At 41.6% G+C, this 21,437-nt stretch overlaps 3 protein-coding genes across 3 annotated transcripts in view; 1 reads left to right on the top strand and 2 right to left on the bottom strand.

Moving 5' to 3' along the window:
- The window catches only part of MYO9A (myosin IXA), a 92,758-nt gene extending 78,291 nt beyond the window's left edge, over window positions 1-14,467 (bottom strand). Inside the window, exon 1 of the mRNA XM_070953906.1 lies at window positions 14,294-14,467. The gene's annotated coding sequence lies outside the window, so the exon portion shown is untranslated. The remainder of the gene's footprint in view (window positions 1-14,293) is intronic.
- Window positions 14,468-14,960: 493 nt separating this feature from the next.
- Window positions 14,961-20,543, top strand: SENP8 (SUMO peptidase family member, NEDD8 specific). The gene is made up of 2 exons (XM_070953485.1): window positions 14,961-15,035; window positions 17,888-20,543. Exon 2 carries the CDS (start codon window positions 17,930-17,932, stop codon window positions 18,563-18,565), a length of 636 nt encoding a protein of 211 aa, XP_070809586.1. The 5' UTR covers window positions 14,961-15,035; window positions 17,888-17,929; the 3' UTR covers window positions 18,566-20,543.
- Window positions 20,544-20,684: 141 nt separating this feature from the next.
- Window positions 20,685-21,437, bottom strand: part of GRAMD2A (GRAM domain containing 2A) — a 40,970-nt gene continuing 40,217 nt past the window's right edge. The window contains exon 13 of the transcript XR_011601028.1: window positions 20,685-20,923. The gene's annotated coding sequence lies outside the window, so the exon portion shown is untranslated. The remainder of the gene's footprint in view (window positions 20,924-21,437) is intronic.

Below are 21,437 nucleotides of genomic sequence, written 5' to 3'. Positions count from 1 at the left end.
CATCTCCGTTTCTAAGCCAAAGAGCCAGTGCTGTCTGAAGACGTCTCCGTGATCATGTGACCAACATGACTAAATGCCAAAGGTGCACGGAATGCTGTTACCTTCCCACCAAAGGTGGTTCCTATTTTTCTACTTGCATGTTTTACGTGCTTTTGAACTGTTAGGTTGGCAGAAGCTGGGACAAGTAACAGGAGCTCACCCCGTTACGCGGCACTAGGGATTCGAACCGCTGAACTGCCGACCTTCTGATCAACAAGCTCAGTGTCTTAGCCACTGAGTCACCGTGTCTCTCTTTAGATTTAGATTTAGAAATGCTCTTTAGATTTCCCCAAATGGCTTAGATACAACTTGTCCTTTTCTGGAGGAAGGACACAGGTGAAAAACTTCGGCAAGAATGGAAGGAGCCGCGTTATGAAAGGATTTGAAACATATACTGTAATTAAGGCAATCCAGAATAGTTTGAGCAACGGCATGCAAAAGTCCTGAAGAACACACTTTCAAGATTACCACCATTATCTAAATTCCAACAGAAATCTCTGATTTATTCCATACACTTTCCTCAACTTTAAAGAGCCTCCATTTCCTTCCCACCCCAAAATGGTGGATCAAGAAAATTGCTTACATTAGAATTATATTAACTGAAACTAAGTCACATGCCCTGCATTACTGGCAAGTCTGGATTTATTCCACTTCCTGAAATAAGCACACTATTAAAAAAAAAAAAAAAGGAAACCACAACTTCTCCTATATAATTAGCATTTTTCTGTCTTCTTCAGACATGTCCGTTAAGAAGCACCTATCAACTGGGAATTATTTCCAGGGTTACAAAAGGTAACAAAAGCAACTCCTTTGCTCACTTGAGTTTCTTGCACAATTGCTCATGCAACTAGTTGCTGCAGAATTTCTTTACTTATTTAACTTAAACTATCTCCACTAATTATATAATTTAAATAATGATAGGTGAAGCACTGAAATAATGCCACTCACATTTGCAATGTGTTTCTCACATATCTCTACTCATTCCTGCTTCAAAGTTATGAGTCGCTCTACGAGGAAGATGGGCAGTTTCTAACAATAATTTCAAGGTATTTGGCAGACAAGAAGTAACCAAACTCCACATTATTTAAACAAAACAGACTGACTATGTAGCAAAAGATTACTTGCAATTCTAATGTTTGTTTGGATTTTAGCTTTACTGTTTATTAAAGCAGCATTTGTATTTTTTCACCCATAAAAATGGAAATGCTGGTGTCTAAGTGTGATTACATGAGTTTTGATTGCTGTGAAAAGAAATGCACCATCATTGGAGGCTCCCACCTAAGATTGAATGACTGGGGGTTTGTGAGATTTTAGAAGGAAATAATCCATTAAGAACTAAATCTATATATATAAAAGCGAAATACTACTCACGCATCATCACAAAATCTCCAGAACTGTAAAGCCTACAAACTTGAAATTTGCCACGTATGTTCCTCTTGGCTTCTAGGTGCTCACTAAGAAAGGATTTTTCAAAATGACCATCAGAGCATTAGTATTTCCTGTATTATTATTAACACGCTCTGATGCTAAGGAGTTCTACTCCCCCTCCCCATCTGAAAAGAAATCTGTTACAAATGCAAAACACAAGCAGAGGAGTTTCAGTTTCAGTTTTACTTTCACAGGAGCTTTACTACACAGCAGCTTTACTACAGAACAGTTGAGCTAAGCCACGGCCAGGCTCCTTCCTGTCTCCTTCTTGTTCACACAGCAAATACTGTTTTCACTTTCCAAACAGCCCTCTGATGCTAAGGAGTTCGACTCCCCCTCCCCACCTGAGGAAGCCTCCCCACCCAAATGCAAAACCCAAGCAGAGGAGAGGAGTTTCAGTTTTACTTTAACAGCAGCAAGCAGGGGATAGGATAGGGGAGGCTTCTATGAGGCAAGCCTGAGGGAGAGAAGGGGATAGGATAGGAGACGTTTCTGTGGGGCAAGGCTGAGGGAGAGAAGGGGAGAGGAGAGGCCAATCATAACTACTTATTAATTTTCAAGCTGTGTCGATTTATCCAGCCCAATAGTTTCATAGCACAGGTATTCAGCTAGTGCATAATATAATTTGCTGAGTAGCACATTCAATCCATGATGATTTGAATGTGTACCATGGACTGATAATTGGATTTACCATGAAGTGCCTTTCTGGCTATCAGGAAAGGGTTAATCCACTTTTTCTAAAGCAGACTTTAAGGTTGCTTTCTGTCCTACGTCCCTTTGAATTCAGCCTTACATATTGACTTTACTTGAGAATGGTTTAAATCCTTCGCCATCACGTGTTTGAGAAGCCATCCATTTGTGTGTGTAATTCTGAAAGTCAGATGCTTCCTGTCACATGTTTGCTATGCTATCTAGCAAAGCAAAGTGCTTCTAAATTCAGGCATTTCCTCTCCCCCCCCCTCCCATGTTATTTCATTCAAATATTGTGCTGTCACTGCTTTTCTGGTTACATTTACAGAGGAATATCTTGAATAAGAGTACTTTCTGCACTAATGCACATTAATTACGAAATGGGGAATACAACAGTACTCTTTTTGTAATTTGTGCTGCAGATCATTCTAGGGTTGACTTAGCACAGGGGCGATGCTTTTACAACACAGCTTATAAACTCGTCTCTTGAAAGAGTCAGTACTTAAGAACTATCATTCAGAGGACAGGAAAGAAATGTTTAAATTAAAGAAAATGAAATATATCCCAAATGAAAACACTAACAACTAGAACTGAACATAATTAAGACTCCTCATTAGTGATCTTCTGAATATACAAATAATCAAATTAAATCAATGGAATTATACAAATGCCAGTCGTATCTCAGATAATGTTACTTTAGAGATTGTTTCCAAAAATACACACATTATTTATAATCAGTTATACAATCTAAAACAACTCACATTATTTATAATCAGTTATACAATCTAAAACAACTCACATTATTTATAATCAGTTATACAATCTTAAAACAACTCAATATGCTGTAGATTGAATTTATCTTTAAGAACACTGTGGTCATATTTGTTCTCGGCTAGTTATTATTCACAAGCTTAACCCTTGCTAATTATACTTCTGCAACATATGAAAGCGTGATATTGTAGAATAGCTGAATATTACCATGCCAACAAAAATGGTGGTTCAATCTTAAAAAAAAAAAAAAAACACCTGCACAAAATTAGCTCTGTTTTTTCTTGAGACAAAGCAAGTGCATTATGTAAATGCCACCGTGGTAAAAGATCAGATGCTAAGAAATATAGCCTACTGTTTCTCTTTTAAAAAATTACATTTACTCCATTTTGCTGGCTGAATTAGAAACTTCAGGCAAGCAGCATTTGACACAGCAGGCAACTGCCAGAGGGGAAAGCACTGAACAAGCCATCCATTGAATGGGCAGCCTGTTCTGTCACAGTCCACTAGTAATGGGTCAGTCATAGGGCAGATGCTACCTCTCAGTCTCAATTGGACGCTTGACTACTTGGGTATTTGTCAGTGTCACTTATGAACTCTGAAGGTCTTCTGATAAGATTGGCAGCCAAAAACTACACTTAGGTAGAAAGCTTATTTTCATGCTACAACTATAATAACCATGAACGCAGCTCAGATGATTAATCCAAAAAGATGCCCAGCAATAGCCACACTGAATGAAGTGACACAAACACACACAAGTCGCCACTAAGGTACCCTAATCTTAAATCAACTTCACCTTGAGGCCATTAGTGTTCCCATCATACATAGATGAGGTGAAGACTCCAACTTTTTCCATCGTAGGAGATAAGGTGAAGACGCCAGCTTTTTTTCCTTTCTCAAGAAAGAAATGATCTCACTTGTGTCCAAGCTTGATAAAGAAAACAGAAGGGAGCAGCTGCTATTGCTCCCTTTCTTCATGCTTCATATTTTAGCATGGAAGTGTGAAATTTGTTTTTCTCTAAAGCCCAATGCAGAGGCAAGACAGAAGAGTTGGTAGTGAGGACAACAAGAGGCAAAATATAATCTTCTGGAAAGACAAAACTGCAACCTGGAGTCAGCAGGAAAGCTTAATCTGCATCCTGCAGTAGAGTCCAGTTTATGGAATCTGACTTGTATATGGAAGAATCATAATCATCCCTTAATGTTCTGGAAAAAGCCTTCAGCAGTGAGATAATCAGCTTGTACAGTTGTATCTTTGGGGAGGGGGAGGGGGGGAGGAAGAAGGAAAAAAAAGGAATAACAGCACAAATGGTAGAAAAAGCTTGCCAGACATAGAAGCATAGCAAGGACCATATGGCTATGAAGAAAAATCTGAGCTGCAGACAGTGTGGGCGTTGTTGCTCAGAAGAGTTTGGTAACATAAAGTGGAAGTTTTCCCATAAGATAGGAGTGGATATTAAGGAAATAGGTGCAAACAACAATCCCCAGTTATCCTGAGAGATACCCAAGAGCAGCACTACAGCAGCAAGGCCAAATAATAATTGCAAATGAGCCCTATAGCAAAAGAAAAAAGAAATTAGAAAATTAGAGGTCCACATTTACATAAAAAAATTGAGCATAAACCTGCAAAACTGAATGGTTAATGATTATAAACAAACATGTTATCCTAAAAATGATATGCTAAAGATAATTAACTCTTTACATAACAAGACAGCACAGCTTTAGTTACTCACCAATGCACAAGTGATTACCCTCTAATTTTACATGCAATCTCTAACCTACAATTGGAGAATTTGTTAATTCCTTTTACCCAACAACAATAACAACAAGAAAATTAGCTTGAAGGGGTAAATTGTTATGTTTAGTGACAAACAGTTAGCAAGATTCAGGTTCAAAATGTGTTCCCATCAGGGAACCCAGCTTCTGTAATTATGAAAAAATAATTCCCACAAAATTAAGAGTCATCTTCAAAGTGATTCATCTTAAATATGAGGATTATTTAAAAAAAACACATGAAGCCCTGTTGTTTAGACATACTTTGGAAAAATCTACCTAACATAAATCCTACTATAGCTGAACCAGAGCTACTTGTACTTCTGTTTGTCTTCCTCCTGATGCATTTAAAATACTTCCAGTTACCAGAAGCTCGCAGAAAAAATACAGAACTTTAAAATGTATTACATTACAATTTGAAAAACGGATGTAATCTATTCTAGAGTAGAAACTCTGAGTAAGTCTAAGATCAGTTAGCAACAAAATACATGCATTTATGAAATGCTACCCGGTTCGGTGCAAGCAGGCATAAATGTCACATCTGTGGGATTGGCATCCAGAACAGCATTTCATTACATCTCTTAAAAAAACGCTGAATATTTTTAATAGTGAGATATGCCAATTAGAAAAGATAAAGTCAACACAGGCAGTTCTACTAAAACCCTCCAAGGAGGGAAGGGGCAAACTGGTATGAACAAAAGACATGATCAGTAGCATTAATTAAAGGGTTCCTGGAAATTTGATCGTATCAGTTTCTCAGCAATAATATAATTCATATTGCAACCCTACACATATTCTACTTCCTTAGTGATTTTTGGCAGCAGCTTTTTCTAAAGAACTTCTGGAAAACAGGAGATGGAGAAAGAAGAAGCTGTGTTGCTGGGTTACTGAGGGTAGAAAGTGTCTAGCATGCAATAACAGAGGCAGCAATGTGAATTCCTCCAATCAGCATGTTTATTCGCAATTCTACCTTCTGCTTTCTGCCAAATAACTCTGAAAGGGCCTTAGTTCTGACTTACAGTTTTCCGGATTCTTTAAAAGAATTAACTGTGGATGCCATGTTTTAAAATTTCCGAAAGAAATTCTATCAGATTCCAAAATTTTCTTATACCCACCTGTTAATTGGGGATGAATAATTGGGAGGAAATTCTCATATCAATTTTACAAACTTCCTAATCTTGCTTTAAGCATAATGAGATGTTATATGTATTTTAGCTGAATCCATTTGATTTAGAACTCAAACAGGGCCATTAAAAAAAAACAACTTCTGATCTCAAACTTTCCAACGTATTTTCACTTTCACAAGAGCATATAAATGGCTCTTTCTGCATGTGACAGGACATTAACAATGTCTTTGAAACAATAATGAGGACAAAAAACTTTCTCCCCCAGAAGGATCACTGCACATCTCACTAACTTTAAATGACTGGCCCTTCAAGGCCCAATCTCTCAATTCCTAGACACCGAAGAGAAAATGAACTATAATTAGGATTTCTAATAATATTTTATGGGGGGGATAGGGAACATCTTCCCATAAATTAAACAGAGAATATTGTTTCAGGAGTGATCTCAACTATAGATTAGGGGGTTATCATAGATCCAAACAGCTATCCATGCTAACCACTGGAAAAACCCACATGATGTGGGAAGGAAGTAGGACAGTGGGTACCCACAAAGATTCCATGACAAACCCACTGGGGCAAAGCAGAAAAAATGGGAAGCGGCTATACTGATGACCATGTTAACCAAGCTGCTGAAAGCTTTCCCTTAACTTGTTTTGTAAATGGAACAAGAGAAGGGAGTAAATTTTAAAACAAAAAACTACAGCCAAGAGCTCACTTCAACTCCTCCCAATGTCTAGAAATCTTCTCAACCAGTCATCTGAGAAAGTACTTATGGTCTTTAAAAGCAAACAGTAAAGGTTGTTTCATATCTTTATTTTCCTAACCATTATTTTTAAAGTAGTCATTTCTATACTTATCTAATTCTTACCTCAAACTTCCGAAGATTAATAAGAACACTTTGCTCTAACTTAATGAGACATGAAAATACTCAGTTAGCTTCAGTAAAGCTATATTTGCCACATTTTTCTTCTCCATTATTTTCCATGATACACACAAAAACACACTAGTGTCAAACACTGTGCAGAACACAACTGACAAGGTCCCTGAGAGAAGGCATGACATTCATTCAAGAAAGACAGGACAAGGTAAAAAGAGAGCTTAAGGAGTTACTAAGAAGAGATAGAAAAAGAGGGATGCTGCAGCAGCAGCCATGAAAACAAGCACACTAAAAATGACTTTGAGAGAAACCTATCAAGTGAGATCATGAGGCACTTCCAACATAAAAAACAATATTGGGGGAAAGGGCGCGCGACAACAGTTACCGTTTCCTGAAAACCATCATTGCAGTTTCATTTCAAAATCCTTCAGTTATGCCAATGGTAAGCGTTCGTGTAAATGTTGCCCACTGACAATAAATTGAACTATCTATCATTACTCAGCTAAATTCATTCCAAGCCATAAGCTATCAGAAACATCGCTGGATAGTCTAACTGACCCTGTCTTCTTTTTCTGGTATCTATAATTAGACCTAATTTATCCCGCACGCACCAGAAACATGCCCTTTCAGAGCCACACCCAAACAACTACTGCCAATTTTAGACTTTTTTCTACTTTAAAAAAAACACAGATTTGATTGCTTGACAAAGGCTGAAGAAACTAATAAACACATTGTTTCCTAGAACTAGAACACATGTAATAAGGTTTAAATTTTAGAAGATGCATTTATAATCTGTATTACAAGTAGTCCTTGACTTACGACAATTGAGCCCAAAATTTTTGTTGTTAATTGTTAAGTGAATTTTGCCTCATTTTACAACTTTTCTTATCTCAGTTGTTAAGTGAATCACTGCAGTTGATAAGTTAGTAACCCGGTTGTTAAGTGAATCTGGCTTCCCCATGGACTTTGCTTATCAGAAGGTCACAAAAGGGAATGACATCATCTTGGGACACTGTAACTATCCTAAATATGAACCAGTTGCCAAGTGTCTGAATTTTGATCACATGATTATGGGGATGCTGGAAAGTGCCGTTGTTAACTTCAAATGGCCACTAAGCGAACTGTTATAAGTCAAGAACTACCTGTAGTTATAACAGTCTTCTGCTTCACTATAACACAGTAACTATGAGTTAGCTAAAATGCCCACACTGGAAGAATGATGCTTAAAAAGAACTATTTAAAACAATGTAAAAAAAGAAAACATATTATTTATTGCTGGGTATGTGGAAACTATATCACTCACAGTTGTTATCTCTGGGGTGCTTTTTAGGCCAAGGCCCACATTTGGGGCTTTGGGGTTGTCTGTCAAGAGATTGAGCAGGATAAACAATTGAGCTGGGTTACTTGGTCAGGTAAGCCAGGACACAGAAATGAGTTCAGTCATACCTAATTTTGATATAACTAAAACCAAATTATTTTAACCTGATTATTCCCTGTGGATAAAATTCTCCTGTTATCACATCAAACTTGTGGCAAATGTTTGAGAGGTGGAGGTCACACTGAAGGAACTTAATTAAGGTCAGCATGATTCTGTAGCTTGACTAGGTACTTTTGTTCTAAGCCATGGTTTGTTTCAACACAATTCATTGAAAATACCAGAATGGCTTTCCTCATACATAATGTAACACACAATTTTACAAACACAATAGCTGGGCTGACGTATCATGCAAACAAAATTATTATGTAACATAATGTGTGAATCAAGAAAGCAATTATATAAAGCTCTCAGTTTGTTCTAAAACTTTGCTGGGCAAAGAGTGCCTTTTTAGAATTTTAATAGTTAGCTCCTCGTTTCTTCTCCAAATACAGGTCATGCACAGCTTGCCAGATAAAGTTATTTTTCTCAGCTCATTCAGATGGCAAATGAGTTTAAATGATAAAAATAGATGTTCATTGAAAACTGGAAAGGAATATTGTTGGTAGAAGCAATTTACTTAAAATGGACTAATCTTTCTCCTTAGGAGTCTTTAAAAAAAAAAAAAAAAAGGCCAGACAGCTATTCTTCATTGAATCTAGGTTGCGTTCATCTCCCATTTGTATTTTATTTAGTCCAAAAACTGATGCTGAGAAACTTTTCAGGCAGCTTAAGTTCCTCACCCAAATTATTACAGTTTGAATTTGATATTTCTATAACCCACTGTATGCTGTACTTATGTAAAAATCAAAAACCCTGTCCCTGTAAAAATATTGTTGCACCAAGCTCTTCCTTCAGATGGGAATAGGCGATAGGGCACTCAAATGCAAAATAAATTAGCTGACAAAAATAACAAAACAAATACTGCAGTTCAAGTGATGCTGCATATTATAGTAGAAGTTTTCCAACAGTAATGGGGCTGCATTCTTCCATGATTATGTAATCTACTACTTCACACAAGTTCTATGGCACATATCCAATAAATACAAACGGCTGTGATACTGAAAAGGACAGTTTAAAATCCACCATATTTTGAATAATACTCCTTAGGGCCTGTAACCACAACTGAGGTTATCTTGGGCACTGTTAATTAACTGTGCAGTTTGGCGATAGAAACTTTAGATCAACACTGGTGACTTTTTCCCCTCAGCAAGCTGCCTTCCTATAATTTATGCAAAATTTAACTGTTTGTGATCAGCAAGGATCATGATCTCTTTCCAAATAATATTTTTTTTCTGCAGCTCTGCATCTGAAAATGATTTCTGGTTTAAATACGAGGCAAAAAAGTACACTGACTTAAACTGATCATTTTTCTGATTTCTCAAATAAAGGTATAAAGGTACATGAGTGAAAACTGCCAGGAAACCAGTATCCTGACTTACAGATAGTCTCTGAAAAATCCATTAAGATGACCAATCGTATAGAACTTTCTTTTCTAACTTAATTCTCCATGGGAACATTGCCAAGAATACTTGGTAATGTGGAAAACAGCACATCAAAACAAAAAGCTGCAGAAACTGAAAGCGACAGGTACTAACAAGGACATTAGATTCAGTGTCTGCATACAACAGCAGCACAGAACTACACACAGAAACAGGTGAGGTGCTCACTCAGGAAACAGAACAGTGATTGGTACATGCAGGTTGGGAAGCAGCATTAGCTGAAGTTGTAGGCAAGGAAAAGGGGGGGAAAATCATAAGGTCCACTTAGGAACCCTTTCACTCAAGATTCTGACCCAGTCAGTGGATGGAAACAGTGGTGGCTGCTCTAAACATTACCTTCACTGGAACCTGGATGAAGCAGGCATGTCCTTTCAGGTCTTATTAGGCCTCTAGGGAGGGTTGAGGACCATTGACTATGGTGTCCTTCTGGTTTGTCAGTTGGAGCCACCAGTTATTGGGGTCGGGGAAGATAAACTACTTTTGCAAATGAAACCTGAGCAACTTGAGAGAAGCAGCTACAAAAGACTTCAGGATGCAGTTTGAATTCAGATATATGACTTGATATTGCCAATGCACTGTTCTCTCCTCTCACAGGAACCTTTGTTGACCATGATGTAGATCAACATTGTAGAGAAAAGCTAATTTAGCAGTACTGTAAGATAAAATTGTGACTCCAACAGTCAGTGAAAGCAACTGAATTCAGACAGCTATGCTGCATTTGAAACTCTTTTAATTGTATTGCTAGGGAAACAGCGATGAGTCCTACTTATAACTAGTCTCCACCAGCGCAAGGGGAAGTGTCCCAACTGCTTCAACATTCATGGAAGCAAACTGACGAAATGCGTAAGGACAAACGGCACTTGGGGTCATAAGCCTCATGATGAAGGCAATCCCATAGCATGAATTTTAGCAACTTCCCATTTCTGAATCTGCTGAGAAGTCCAACATTCATCATCCCATGATGAAAACAGCAAGTCCAAGTTCCAATTAGTTTTCATCATGTTTTAACTAAAGAACAGCTAACTAATGGGCAAAAGTGATTGTATCCAAGAGGCATAATACTGTTTAAAAATAAACAAAAATTAAACCAAGAAAACAAAGTTTCAAAGTCATTTTTTAAATCAATGGAATTTAAAAAAAATGCTGGCTGACTATGGAGTGTTTATACAAAGTAAATGCTTTTTCTTCCTTCTATTTTCTCCAAGAGCTACTAAAATATTGAAATATTTCTGTAAATTAGGACTTTAGAAATTATGTAAAGCATCTTCTTTTGGAGCCAAGTAAAAACACTTGTTTATAATGTTAAAACATTTCCAGATTTTTTTAAAAAAGTTTCATTTGTACTAATGATGCATTAAAAAAATAGAATATTTCTCTGGAGAATTCATTCAAATAGGAAATACTGGTACATTATGAATTTAAGTGGATCTTTTGATAAGCAATATCAGCCATACAAGAAAGCAGGCAGCAGCTTCATTATGATTCCAAGTTCTGTATCTTTATTACAGCTGAAGATCAGAGGTTCACCTACTTAAATGAATCAATGGCTTTTTAAGCAGTTTATTTCTGATGCTGAGAATTTTTTTTTAATAAAAATGTTTTGCCTGATAAATAATAAAAAGTTTAGAGAAAATATGTACCGGTAAAATATTAATAAACATGCCATGCTAAATCAATAAAACGGAATTCCTTTTTTTTTAAGCATCTTCAGATATCACAGGTAGCTGCATCAGGCTGACCTCAAAAAAGCTAATTAGGTTGAAAGTATCTGGATGAGAGGCTAAGGGGAAATCCCAAAACTATAGGCTAAACTGAAAATTTTAAAAAAAACTTCAAGAGCGAATAGTTTCCATAGTGTTGCCAAGAAACCTACATTGTCATCATTGTATGTAATCACCAGAAGTCAAACTCAAATTGAGGCTGTCTTTTCCTTTTACAACAGCAATTTCAAAAGAGAGCTTTAATAGAGCATTATGACTTTTGACTACTATGTTTCCTTAAGAGAACTGATAATATTTAAGTGACAGCAGCTTTCTAATACATTAATTTGTTGTATCTCCTGTATATTCACAAAATCTTCCAAATGTTCTATTATTTCATTAATTTTCTTCATGTAAATTTTTGATGCCAGGACTCAAAAAATATGCCTTATAAAAATTAAAGGCTGAATACATAAATTGGTGAAATGGTATACTAAAATCTCTCTAAATTAATACAGTATCTGATTTCAGAATATCTTTTAAAAGATTCTATGGAACACATTCCAAATTTAAGCTGTCTTCACCTATTAATAGCAATATTGTAGAACATATAGTAAATGAAATAAAATGACTATTAGTATATGAGATGCAGAAGATGGTTTTAAAGAAGTTGGCATCATTTTCCTGAAAAATTTAATGAACCTGTATTCATTACAGTGAGTTTGACACTACAGTAACCATCAACCATCAGTAACTCATTATTTGCTTACTTTATTCAAATGGATGAATTCATGCACATTTAAAATAAAAAAACTAACACCCTACCTGGGTCCAATAAACCCAGAGCCACATACTAGTCAAACATATTTTTCACAAATCTGCACAAGTAAGAAAAATATGATGTTTTATTCATATAATCCTGCACCAAATGCCCAATTCACCTTTGTGGAATCCCTTCCAAGTTTTTCAAAATACTGCATTCATCCTCCACAGAATGGAGAAAAGGAAGAATGTCTTCCTAATACAACCCACACTGCTGTGCTCTTTGTCACTTCATTTGCATTTTGATAAATCTGAACAGCCAAACTGTAAGGCTCCTTAAAAACGAAAAACAGATTCAAGGAAAACAATTCACTCAATGCAAGAAAAGTAGAGCACAGAGACTGCAAGCACTAAAAAGCAGGACAACGGGGAAAAAGAGAGAAACTGGCTGCAAGTGAACTTAAGAGGCTGCCAATCATTTTTGTTAATACTGCTAAAGACATAAATGTTTAAATTCCACAGCACTGGAAAACCCAGTTTTAAAATACATTTTAAATAAATATTCCATGTGACACATGGAGGAAGCAAGAAGATTATGCTCCTTTTCCCATCCTGAAGATTAAGGCAAAGACTGATGGATTTAGAGACTGAATTCACAAAAAACCACTGCATTAGCTACTGTCAAAGGAGTGCCCTCCAAGTATGCTTTCCTATAGCTCTCACCGTTCCCAGCCAGCAGGACCCACATCCACAGCCATTCACAATCACAGTCACAGGAGTTTTATTCCACAGCAACAGTTGAGAATGGATGCAGCGTCCACGTGGTGTCATGCCATGTCTTCAAAAGCACCCTTGAAGAAAACCACCACGGTAAACGGGAGTATTTTATTTTTTTTATTAGTTAATGCAGGCATGCAACCATGTTTCTCAGCAATAGATCGGAGAGACCCTTTACCAGTTTGACTGGACTGCAGCATTCCTGCCATACTGAAGGCCTGAGCCCCGACAGCAGATCCTAACCGTTGTCCCAAATTCGGTTGCCAAATCAAAATTGGGGAAAGAAAAAAAAGAAAGAAAGAAAGAAAGAAGCAGCTTCCTTTAGTGGCTTATCTAGTAAATACAGCAGCACAGATAAACAAATATTGCCATTAGAAAGTTTTTACACAGGAAGAGCCTGTGAGGATGTGGAGAAAATCCATTGCTTTCTTTCTTTCTCCTGTGGTTTTTTCTCCCCCCCCCCCTTAAAATACCTCCAAACCTCCTTAGGAGAAGAAGGGGGGAAAAAAAGGTGGGGGGGGAGAAGAGACTTATTTCTCTCCTCTAGCACAGTTTGGGATTTCCCCCCCCCCCTTCCATGGAGGTGGGATGGTGTGTGTGGGGGGGAGAAGAGACTTATTTCTCTTCTCTAGCACAGTTTGGGATTTTTTTCCCCCCTTCCATGGAGGTGGGATGGTGTGTGGGGGGGGGAAAAAATCACAATGCAGCTGCTACAGCCCAGATTTCGACCTCGCACACCACACGCAATGCAACAGCACAACCATCCTTTCTCTCACCCCCCCTTTTTTTTTTGCTTTTTTGAGGGGGGGGGCTGGAGAAAAACCGGGTCTGACAAGAAGGAAACCCTCCAAAAATGGATGCTCTCATGTAACAGAACAGCGGAGGGGAATGGGGGGGGGGAACGGAGTGGGGGGGGGGTGGCAGGAAAGTGGAGGCTCCGTGACCTTGCAAGGCAGGCAGGCAGGCAGAAGAAGGGGTGCAGGGAAGAAGTGGGGGGGGCGGGCGGGGTGGAGAGGGGGGGTCTCTTCCAGTAGCGAAGGAGGAGGAGGGGGGGAAGGGCTCCCCCAGGAGAGGAATCGGGAGCCGCCTCGAATGAATGAAGCCCCCCCTGCGGATGAGAGGAGCCGCCGGGTCCCCCCTCCCTTCCCTTATTGGTGTGTGAGGGAGGGGGTGTCCTTGGGGTATATTTATCCAGCCCCCCCCTCTTCTTCTTCTTCTTCCTCACCCGTCCGGATCTCGGCGGCCCCATTTCCTCCCTCTCCATCCCGGAGGAAAGAGGCGTCGCTGGGGCCGTCCGGGGGAGCCGCAGGTGCGGAAGGGTGGCGGAGAAGAGCGCCCGCTCGCCTGCCTGCCTTGCCTGCCTGCTCGGGTCTTTCGGGCGCCTCATCACCAGGGCTGAGGGGAAGCCGGCGGAGGGCCGGGCAGCGGGCGAGGCTCACCTGAGGGACCGCCGCATCGCTCGGCCGCGGGTCTCTCTCTTTTTTTTTTTCTCTCTCTCTCTCTTCTTCGTCCCTTGGCTTCGTGCCGGCGAGGGGCAGCACCGCCACCGCGACGGCCACCCGCCCTCCTCCCCGCTTCGGTGGGGAGGAAACGCCGCCTCGCCTCGCCTCACACAGCCGCCTCAGCCGCCGCCGCCGCCGCCTCTCGCTGCCTCGCGCGCGCACGCGCACGCGCCACCGGCCGGGCCCCGCCCCTCCCTCTCTCTCTCTCTCTCTCTCTCTCTTTTTTTTTTCTCCCCCGCCCCCTCCCACCCAGCCTGGAGCTGACGTGACGCGCGCGCTCGCGCAACCCAGCGACCGCGAGAGGCGGAGGTCTCCTCCGGCTGCCGCCGCCGCCGCGCCCCAAGTCAAGCCCCGCCCACACCTCCTCCTCTTTTTTTCCCCCCCCTCCTCCCAGGGGGCGGAGCGAGGAGGAGGAGGAGGAGGAGGAGAAAACAGGCAGGCCCATCGAAAAGGCAGGAGCCGCGCGCGCTCACCGGTCCCCGCCCGCGATTCCCGTCGGGGCTTTACGCGAGTGGCGTAGGGATGTGCGGAGTGGGGGGGGGGGTGGAGGCCAAAGGAGGAAAGCGGCGCCTTTTTTTTTTTTTTTTGGTTTTGTTTTACGACGCTCGGCTCCGGCGACGTGCTTGGCGGCCGCCCCGGGCAACCAACCCCCGGCGAGGAGCGCGAGGCCCGGTGGCAGGTAAGGCGCCTCCTGAGGGTAGATTCCTCTGAGGGGGCAAATCGAGCGGCGGCCCCGGCTGGAATGAGCGGAAAGGCCGCCTGAGGGGGGGGAACCCTGAGCGTGGCCGCGGCCCGGCCTGGATGGGTGAAATCCTGCCGCCTTTTCTCCGTGAGGGAAACCGTCCCTTTCCCGCCATTCATTCGCCCTCATCCCGTGTTAGAGGTAGTCCTCGACTTACGACCACGACAGCGAGCGCCCCCGTCGTTAAGCGAGACATTTGTTCAGTGAGGGTTTTTTTCCCCCCCCCCCATTTCTTGACCCAGTCGGTAAGTGAAAAACTCCAGCCTTCTCGATACAGGTAGTCCTCGACTTAAGGCCACAATGGAGCCCGAGGTTTCTGTTGTTAAGCGAGGCATTTGTTCAGTGAGTTTTTTGCCTCATAGGGCGCGACCTTTCTTGGCTCAGTTGTTCAGGGAATCACTGCGGTTGCTAAGTGAGGAGCCCGGTTGTTAAGTGAATCTGACTTTGGGGGGGGGAGGGGAGAAGGTTGCAGAAAGGGATTGTGTGACACACACACACACACACACACACGGAAGGGCACAGCAATGGTCGTAAGTGTGAAGCCAACCGTCTGAATTTCAATCAGGTAAGCTGTGAGGATGCTGCAAATGGTCAACGGTGAAAAAACGTCGCATTTTCAGTGCCGCTGTAACTTGGGGACGGTCACTAAGCGAACTGTCGTAAGTCGAGGACTACCTAGGAAGCCAAGTAAAATAGGCCTAGATCACCTTGCCTGCAGGGAAATTCCATAGGAGCTAATAGTCATCGCAACTTTTCTTATTCTACCTGGTGAGATGGCAGCACCTAGCTAACCTTGGCTGATCTTGGGAAAGCTAAACAAGGTTCATCTCAGTTAATCCTTGGAGGAGACACCACTAGGAAATGTAGGCTAAAAAAGCAACTCGGAAAGCAGCGGTAGAAACTACTGTCATCTCTTTACCCAAAAAAAAAAAGGCTACATGGATGTGGCCATGAGGTCATCGGAGGTTGTGCACAAGATTTTTCTTCTTACTCTACAATTTTCAAGGCTATTTTACTTTTTTTTTTTCTTTTCCTCTCCTACCACTGGAAAGTTACTTGGCCTAAAAAAAGGTTCCTGTATGCCTAGCCCTTCATAATTGCAGGTTCTATTTTTTTTTTTCTTTGTATAGTATACTTAAAAGTGCTTTGTTGTTGCTTCCAAGAAAATGAGTTGGTATCTAAAAAAGATTTCCTTTAGATATAGAATTTATTTGGTGAGTCACTGCCGAAAGGTTTCAAGTAACAGCTAATGGATAGAATGAGCAATACTTGGCTATTGGGAAGAAAAGAAACGCAGACAGGAAATGAACAATTTCTTGCTGTGGGTCAATGCCGAAAACCACCATGTTGCTCTTACTGACAGTTGGAGGCTAAGCAAAGAGAAGGATGCAGCATCCATGGTGTAGCAATTAATCTGTGCAAGTCCGGATTGTTGACTCAGGTAATCATAGATGCTCCTGTTCCATTTTAGTATTCCTGTTTAGGGTGATCAGCATTATGGGTCTTAAATCCACAAGATGTTTGCCTCGGAAGAATGGGAAGCTCTGGATGCATTTTTTAAAAAAGGCAAACACCAGTTCATTATAATAAGGGGTCTCCAAACTTGGCAACTTTTAAGACTTGTGGACTTCAACTTCCAGAATTCCTCAACCAGCAGGGTTGAAATCAGTGGTGGGTTGCTCCCGGTTCGGACTGGTTCGCAAGAACTGGTAGTAAAACTAGCGGGAGGCTCCGCCCACTGACCCGGATGTTATCATAGGTGATCTGCGCATGCGCAGAAGAGCACATACACGTGGGCAGGCGTGATGCGAACCGGTAATAAAGTTAAGTAGAACCCACCCCTGGTTGAAATCCACAAACCTTAAAAGTTGCCAACTTTTGAGACCTCTGCATTACAGAAGATCTACTACATAGATCACTCATGTATATCACTCTTAATTCTCATTATTTTCAAAAGGCAATTGTTTAGTTATTGCCTTTGAAGATCTTAATGATTACTAATACATACAAGTCATCAGTGAATTTCCTTTGTCTTTTAATTGTATGCAGGAAAACTTCCCATTCCTTCCTAATGAGTAAATAAATCAGCACATGCAGCGTCTTTCCTGTTGTAATGAATGGGTGTTCTCCAGTTTTCTCTGAGTCATGCCCAGGGGACAGCGCTCACTGTCAGTTGTCCGCTTTCAACATACAGAAGTATTTACAAAAGCAGAACATCAAATAACTTGAAGGCTGCAGTCAGTTTTTTAATTCCTTGAGAAAGTTTTAGTGGCCCCGACCTTTAGATAAACAAGAATACGATCAGGCTGAAAAATAAGCATTTTTGTCCCTGAATTCAAGCGGGGGACTAAAGGAAGAGTCAATTTGTTTTCCTTGAGGTAGAAAAATATTTTAAAATCCAGTCAACATCTAATCAATTGCCATGCTCCAGGGGTGGTATTCACTTACCTTTGCTACCGTTTCACAAATGTGAGCGCGCTCGCTCGCTATGCTCACACATGCCTCCTGCACACATGCGCAGAGCCTTCTGTGCATGCGCAGAGGGTCAAAAACGGGGTGTGATTACGTCCAGGTGGGTGGGCGGAGCCTCCTGCCACCAGCGCCACCGGATTGCGCAATCCGGATAGAATCAACTGAATTTCACCACTGCCATTCTCCCATTTGGCAAATCAAACGTTAGTATGTTCTCTAGTTTTCACATTTAACCTTTTTCATTCAGTAGCTCAAATGCAGGAGCACTTCACACTTCTCATGTGTAAATGTCTTTTTTCATCTCTGTTCCTTTTAAGGCTTTGGGCTTTCTCCAGCAGCCGTAGCCCTGCTTGCACAGAATGGACCCTGTTGTCCTGAGTTACATGGACAGTTTGCTGAGACAATCGGACGTTTCTTTACTAGATCCTCCCTGCTGGCTTAACGACCACATCATTGGGTTTGCCTTTGAGTATTTTGCCAACGGCCAGTTCCGAGACTTCTCTGACCAGGCCTGCTTCGTGGGCCCGGAAGTGGCTCAGTTCATCAAATGCACCACCAACCAGGAGGAACTGGCTGTGTTCCTCGAGCCTCTCGACCTGCTGCACAAGAAAATTGTGTTCCTGGCTATCAATGACAATTCCAACCAGGCAGCCGGTGGCACCCACTGGAGCTTGCTAGTGTATTTCCAAGACAAGGACAGCTTTGCTCACTATGACTCCCACAGCAGGTGTAACTCAGCGCATGCCAGACAGGTTGCCAGGAATTTGCAGTCCTTTCTTGGCAAGAGGGGCAAAGCTGCCTTTGTGGAAGAGAAGGCTCCAGCGCAGCAGAACAGCTACGACTGTGGGATGTATGTGATCTGCAACACGGAGGCCCTGTGCCAAGAATTCTTCCAAGGGCCGCAGGAACCGGTGCTTCAGCTCTTGACTCCTTCGTACATCACAGGAAAGAGAGAAGAATGGAAAAAACTCATTGCTAGGCTCTCCAAGAAGTGACTTGTGACTTTCCAGCGATTGGTCTCTTTTTAAGAAAAAAAAAATCTCGTTTTCTGTGCCTGAGAGGAGCACTAGTGCACAAGACTTCTTTTTCCCTACAGAAAGAATGTACTTATCTTTGCACTTCTTCTGCACTGTTGTTATTCTGCAGGGCTAAGCCCTGGGAAATGGCGACGCCATCTTCCCTACAGTTTGGAGCAGCTGCCGCTTAGCCTAACCTCTGTATCCTCCCAAATCCCCGCGACGCTCAAGTTCTTTGTACGCCTGTGTGTGTGTGTGTGTGTGTGTGATCCAGTTTCAGTGATGTCAGTGGCAGAGACACGGCCTCTGTGCAATTACAGCAGCTTTCAGTGTCTCTCTTTCGGAAGCATCTGTGAATGTCTGGGAATGGAGATCAGATTTTTATACGGCTGCAAAATTACTGTTATCGCTTGTATCCAAAGCTTCAGTCTTCGGGCTGGGAAGTAGAGGTCCCTTATTCCTGCTTTTCTGAAAAGGAAGTGGGATAAAGCTATTTATTGTGTGAAGTGTTTTGCCTGCCTCCAGTAACTATACGCTTTTCTGTAGTATGAGGAAGCCAAATTATTGTACAGTACAGCTGCCTTGAAGGCAGGAGTCAGCTCCTCTTTATTTCTAGCTCCATCTCCGCCTCCTGTTTATTTAACACAGTAAGGATTTTTTAAAAGGTGCTGTACTTCTGAATGAATGGTATGATGAAACTATTAGAGGGAAAGGAATTTTCCCTCCAGTATTTAGACCAGGGCCCGGGGGAGATCAGAAACTGAAATTTCTGCGTATCACTTTGAGCACTTTGACCTAGAGAGTGCCTTAATAGTGCACTGAATCTATTTCCCTAAATTATATTCCGCTGGAGTGAAGTCCAGTAAGGCTTAGTTTTGTTAGCTAAGATTGCATCCTCTTGATTTCTAAATATATACCAGTACTTGTAATGGCAGGAGGACTTGAGTGTTTTGTGCAACGAAAAGGTGACGTTGACTCACATTCCTTGAGAACTGCAGATGCAAACAACTGGCTGGCGCGCCAGAGGTTCTGCTGCAGAGATTCAGCAATACATTAGGAGAAAAGTTGTACTAGCCACCGAAGCACAGGATTAGCGCTCACCCATTTCTCAAGTCTTTTTTAATTGTTGAATATGTGGGATTTGGAGTGAAGGTAGAATCATGACTGAGATTCCTCCATGGTTGTGCGATATAAATTTGCTTCCTTCTGCTGAACATTTGGCTGGGCTGAAAAAAATAACCTCTCGTTTGGTAACATGCCAAGTCAGGTGGTATAGTCTTAAAGCCTATATTACCTGCGTCTCGCCCCCCCCAATTAAATCTTGTTTTATTGATTCTTGATGGATGCTGCCTCAGCAACAATCCTTTTTTAAACACTGCACAAGGAGCATCTTCAACAGGATTTAAGTATAACAAGTTCCGTTGTTTTACCCTATGTTGAAACTGTTGAGCAGAAGCACTTGGTAATTTCTCTTATTTGCATAATCGCATTATGTTTGGGGAAAACCTTCGGTCAAAAATTAAAAAGAAAACTTCTCTGAAAAGCGATGCTCGGTGGCAGTAGTCTTGTTTTGTTTCCATACAATTCTTGAATTGTGGAATCCACACCCAGCTGGAAGAGCCACTTAGTTCTGGAGATATTTTCTGAAAGATGAGGAAGCTTCTGCAGACCCCGATGAGCTGTTAAGAGTGCAGTAATAGCTCATTAAAATCAAGGATGCCTTCAGAGGCTTTTTTGAGGCAGCTCCTTCATTCAGTTATGGAATTCTAGGATAGCATCATCCACGGCTGGTTCTCTCTTGCCCCCCAAAAGGGAAGTCTTTAATAGCTCCCTAGGAACTCTTTGGTAGCAATCTACTGTTAAAACCCAGGTCCTTCCATTTGGGTATTTTTAGCAGCAACCTTCACCTTAAAGGCAACTCGTCATAATTACTAGATTGTCAACTTCCTGACGGTGCAGCAGCATGAAAATTCAAGTGTTATGCCATGGTGATGGGGGGTGAGGGGGGGGGGAAGGATCTTGGCACTCCTACGTCTGTAAACAGAATTCAGAATAAAAGAGTGAGATTAAGGAAAGTAACTGAGGCCCAATGCGGATTCTTTTATTTCAGTTTCTGCACCAACTATTGAGTGCCTTCACATCCACCGAGGACAGCAATAGCAGAGACACACTAGAAATGACCAATGAAATCAATTTGGATCATTGTTGCATGGCTGGAAGTGTTTTTGGCTCTCAGCTGGGTTGAGGGAAATGTACTCCTCTAAATGTCTGTGGGGATTGTCAGTCGTCCAGGTGATGGTTGTCCCAAAAATGCTTTTCCAAAAGGCACTGAAGAGTCTTCAAGGAAAAACAAAAAAATCCAGTTGGTATTCTTCTAAATGACCTTTTGCACCATTTGCATCAAAAGGAGTCTCCAACATTTCTGGGCCTATTTATCTAACAGCAACCCCCTCAACCTTTTGGGCATCAGGGGCCGGTTCCATGGAGATAGGTTTTTCCACAGATCAGAGGGTGTGTGGTTTTCATGTGCTACCTGCCTCCCACGGGACTTCGTTTGTTTGCAAGGCCCAGTTTCTGGCATGTTGCAACCCTGGTGCCAGTTGAGGATTGGGGATCCCTGATCTAGAAATCATATAATTCTAAGCAAGTGCCATAGGAGCTCCCTGCCAATTGTCCCGAGTGCAGTTGTGGTCTTATTGCTTGAAAGGCTTAGTACGGGAGTCCAAACGCAGCAGCTTCTTTTAGGTGCAGAGAAAAGCAAACAACTTTGGATGCCAAGGGCGTCACCAGGTAGAGAAAGACAAACACTCTGTAAGATGCCATTCAAGAGATTCTAAGACTTTCCACCCGT

The sequence above is a fragment of the Pituophis catenifer genome, unplaced genomic scaffold (assembly GCF_029215685.1).
Source record: "Pituophis catenifer annectens isolate HBS135680 unplaced genomic scaffold, rPitCat1.0.hap2 SCAF_14, whole genome shotgun sequence".
Classification (NCBI taxonomy): domain Eukaryota; kingdom Metazoa; phylum Chordata; class Lepidosauria; order Squamata; family Colubridae; genus Pituophis; species Pituophis catenifer.
This window is presented reverse-complemented; position numbering and strand designations above follow the sequence as displayed.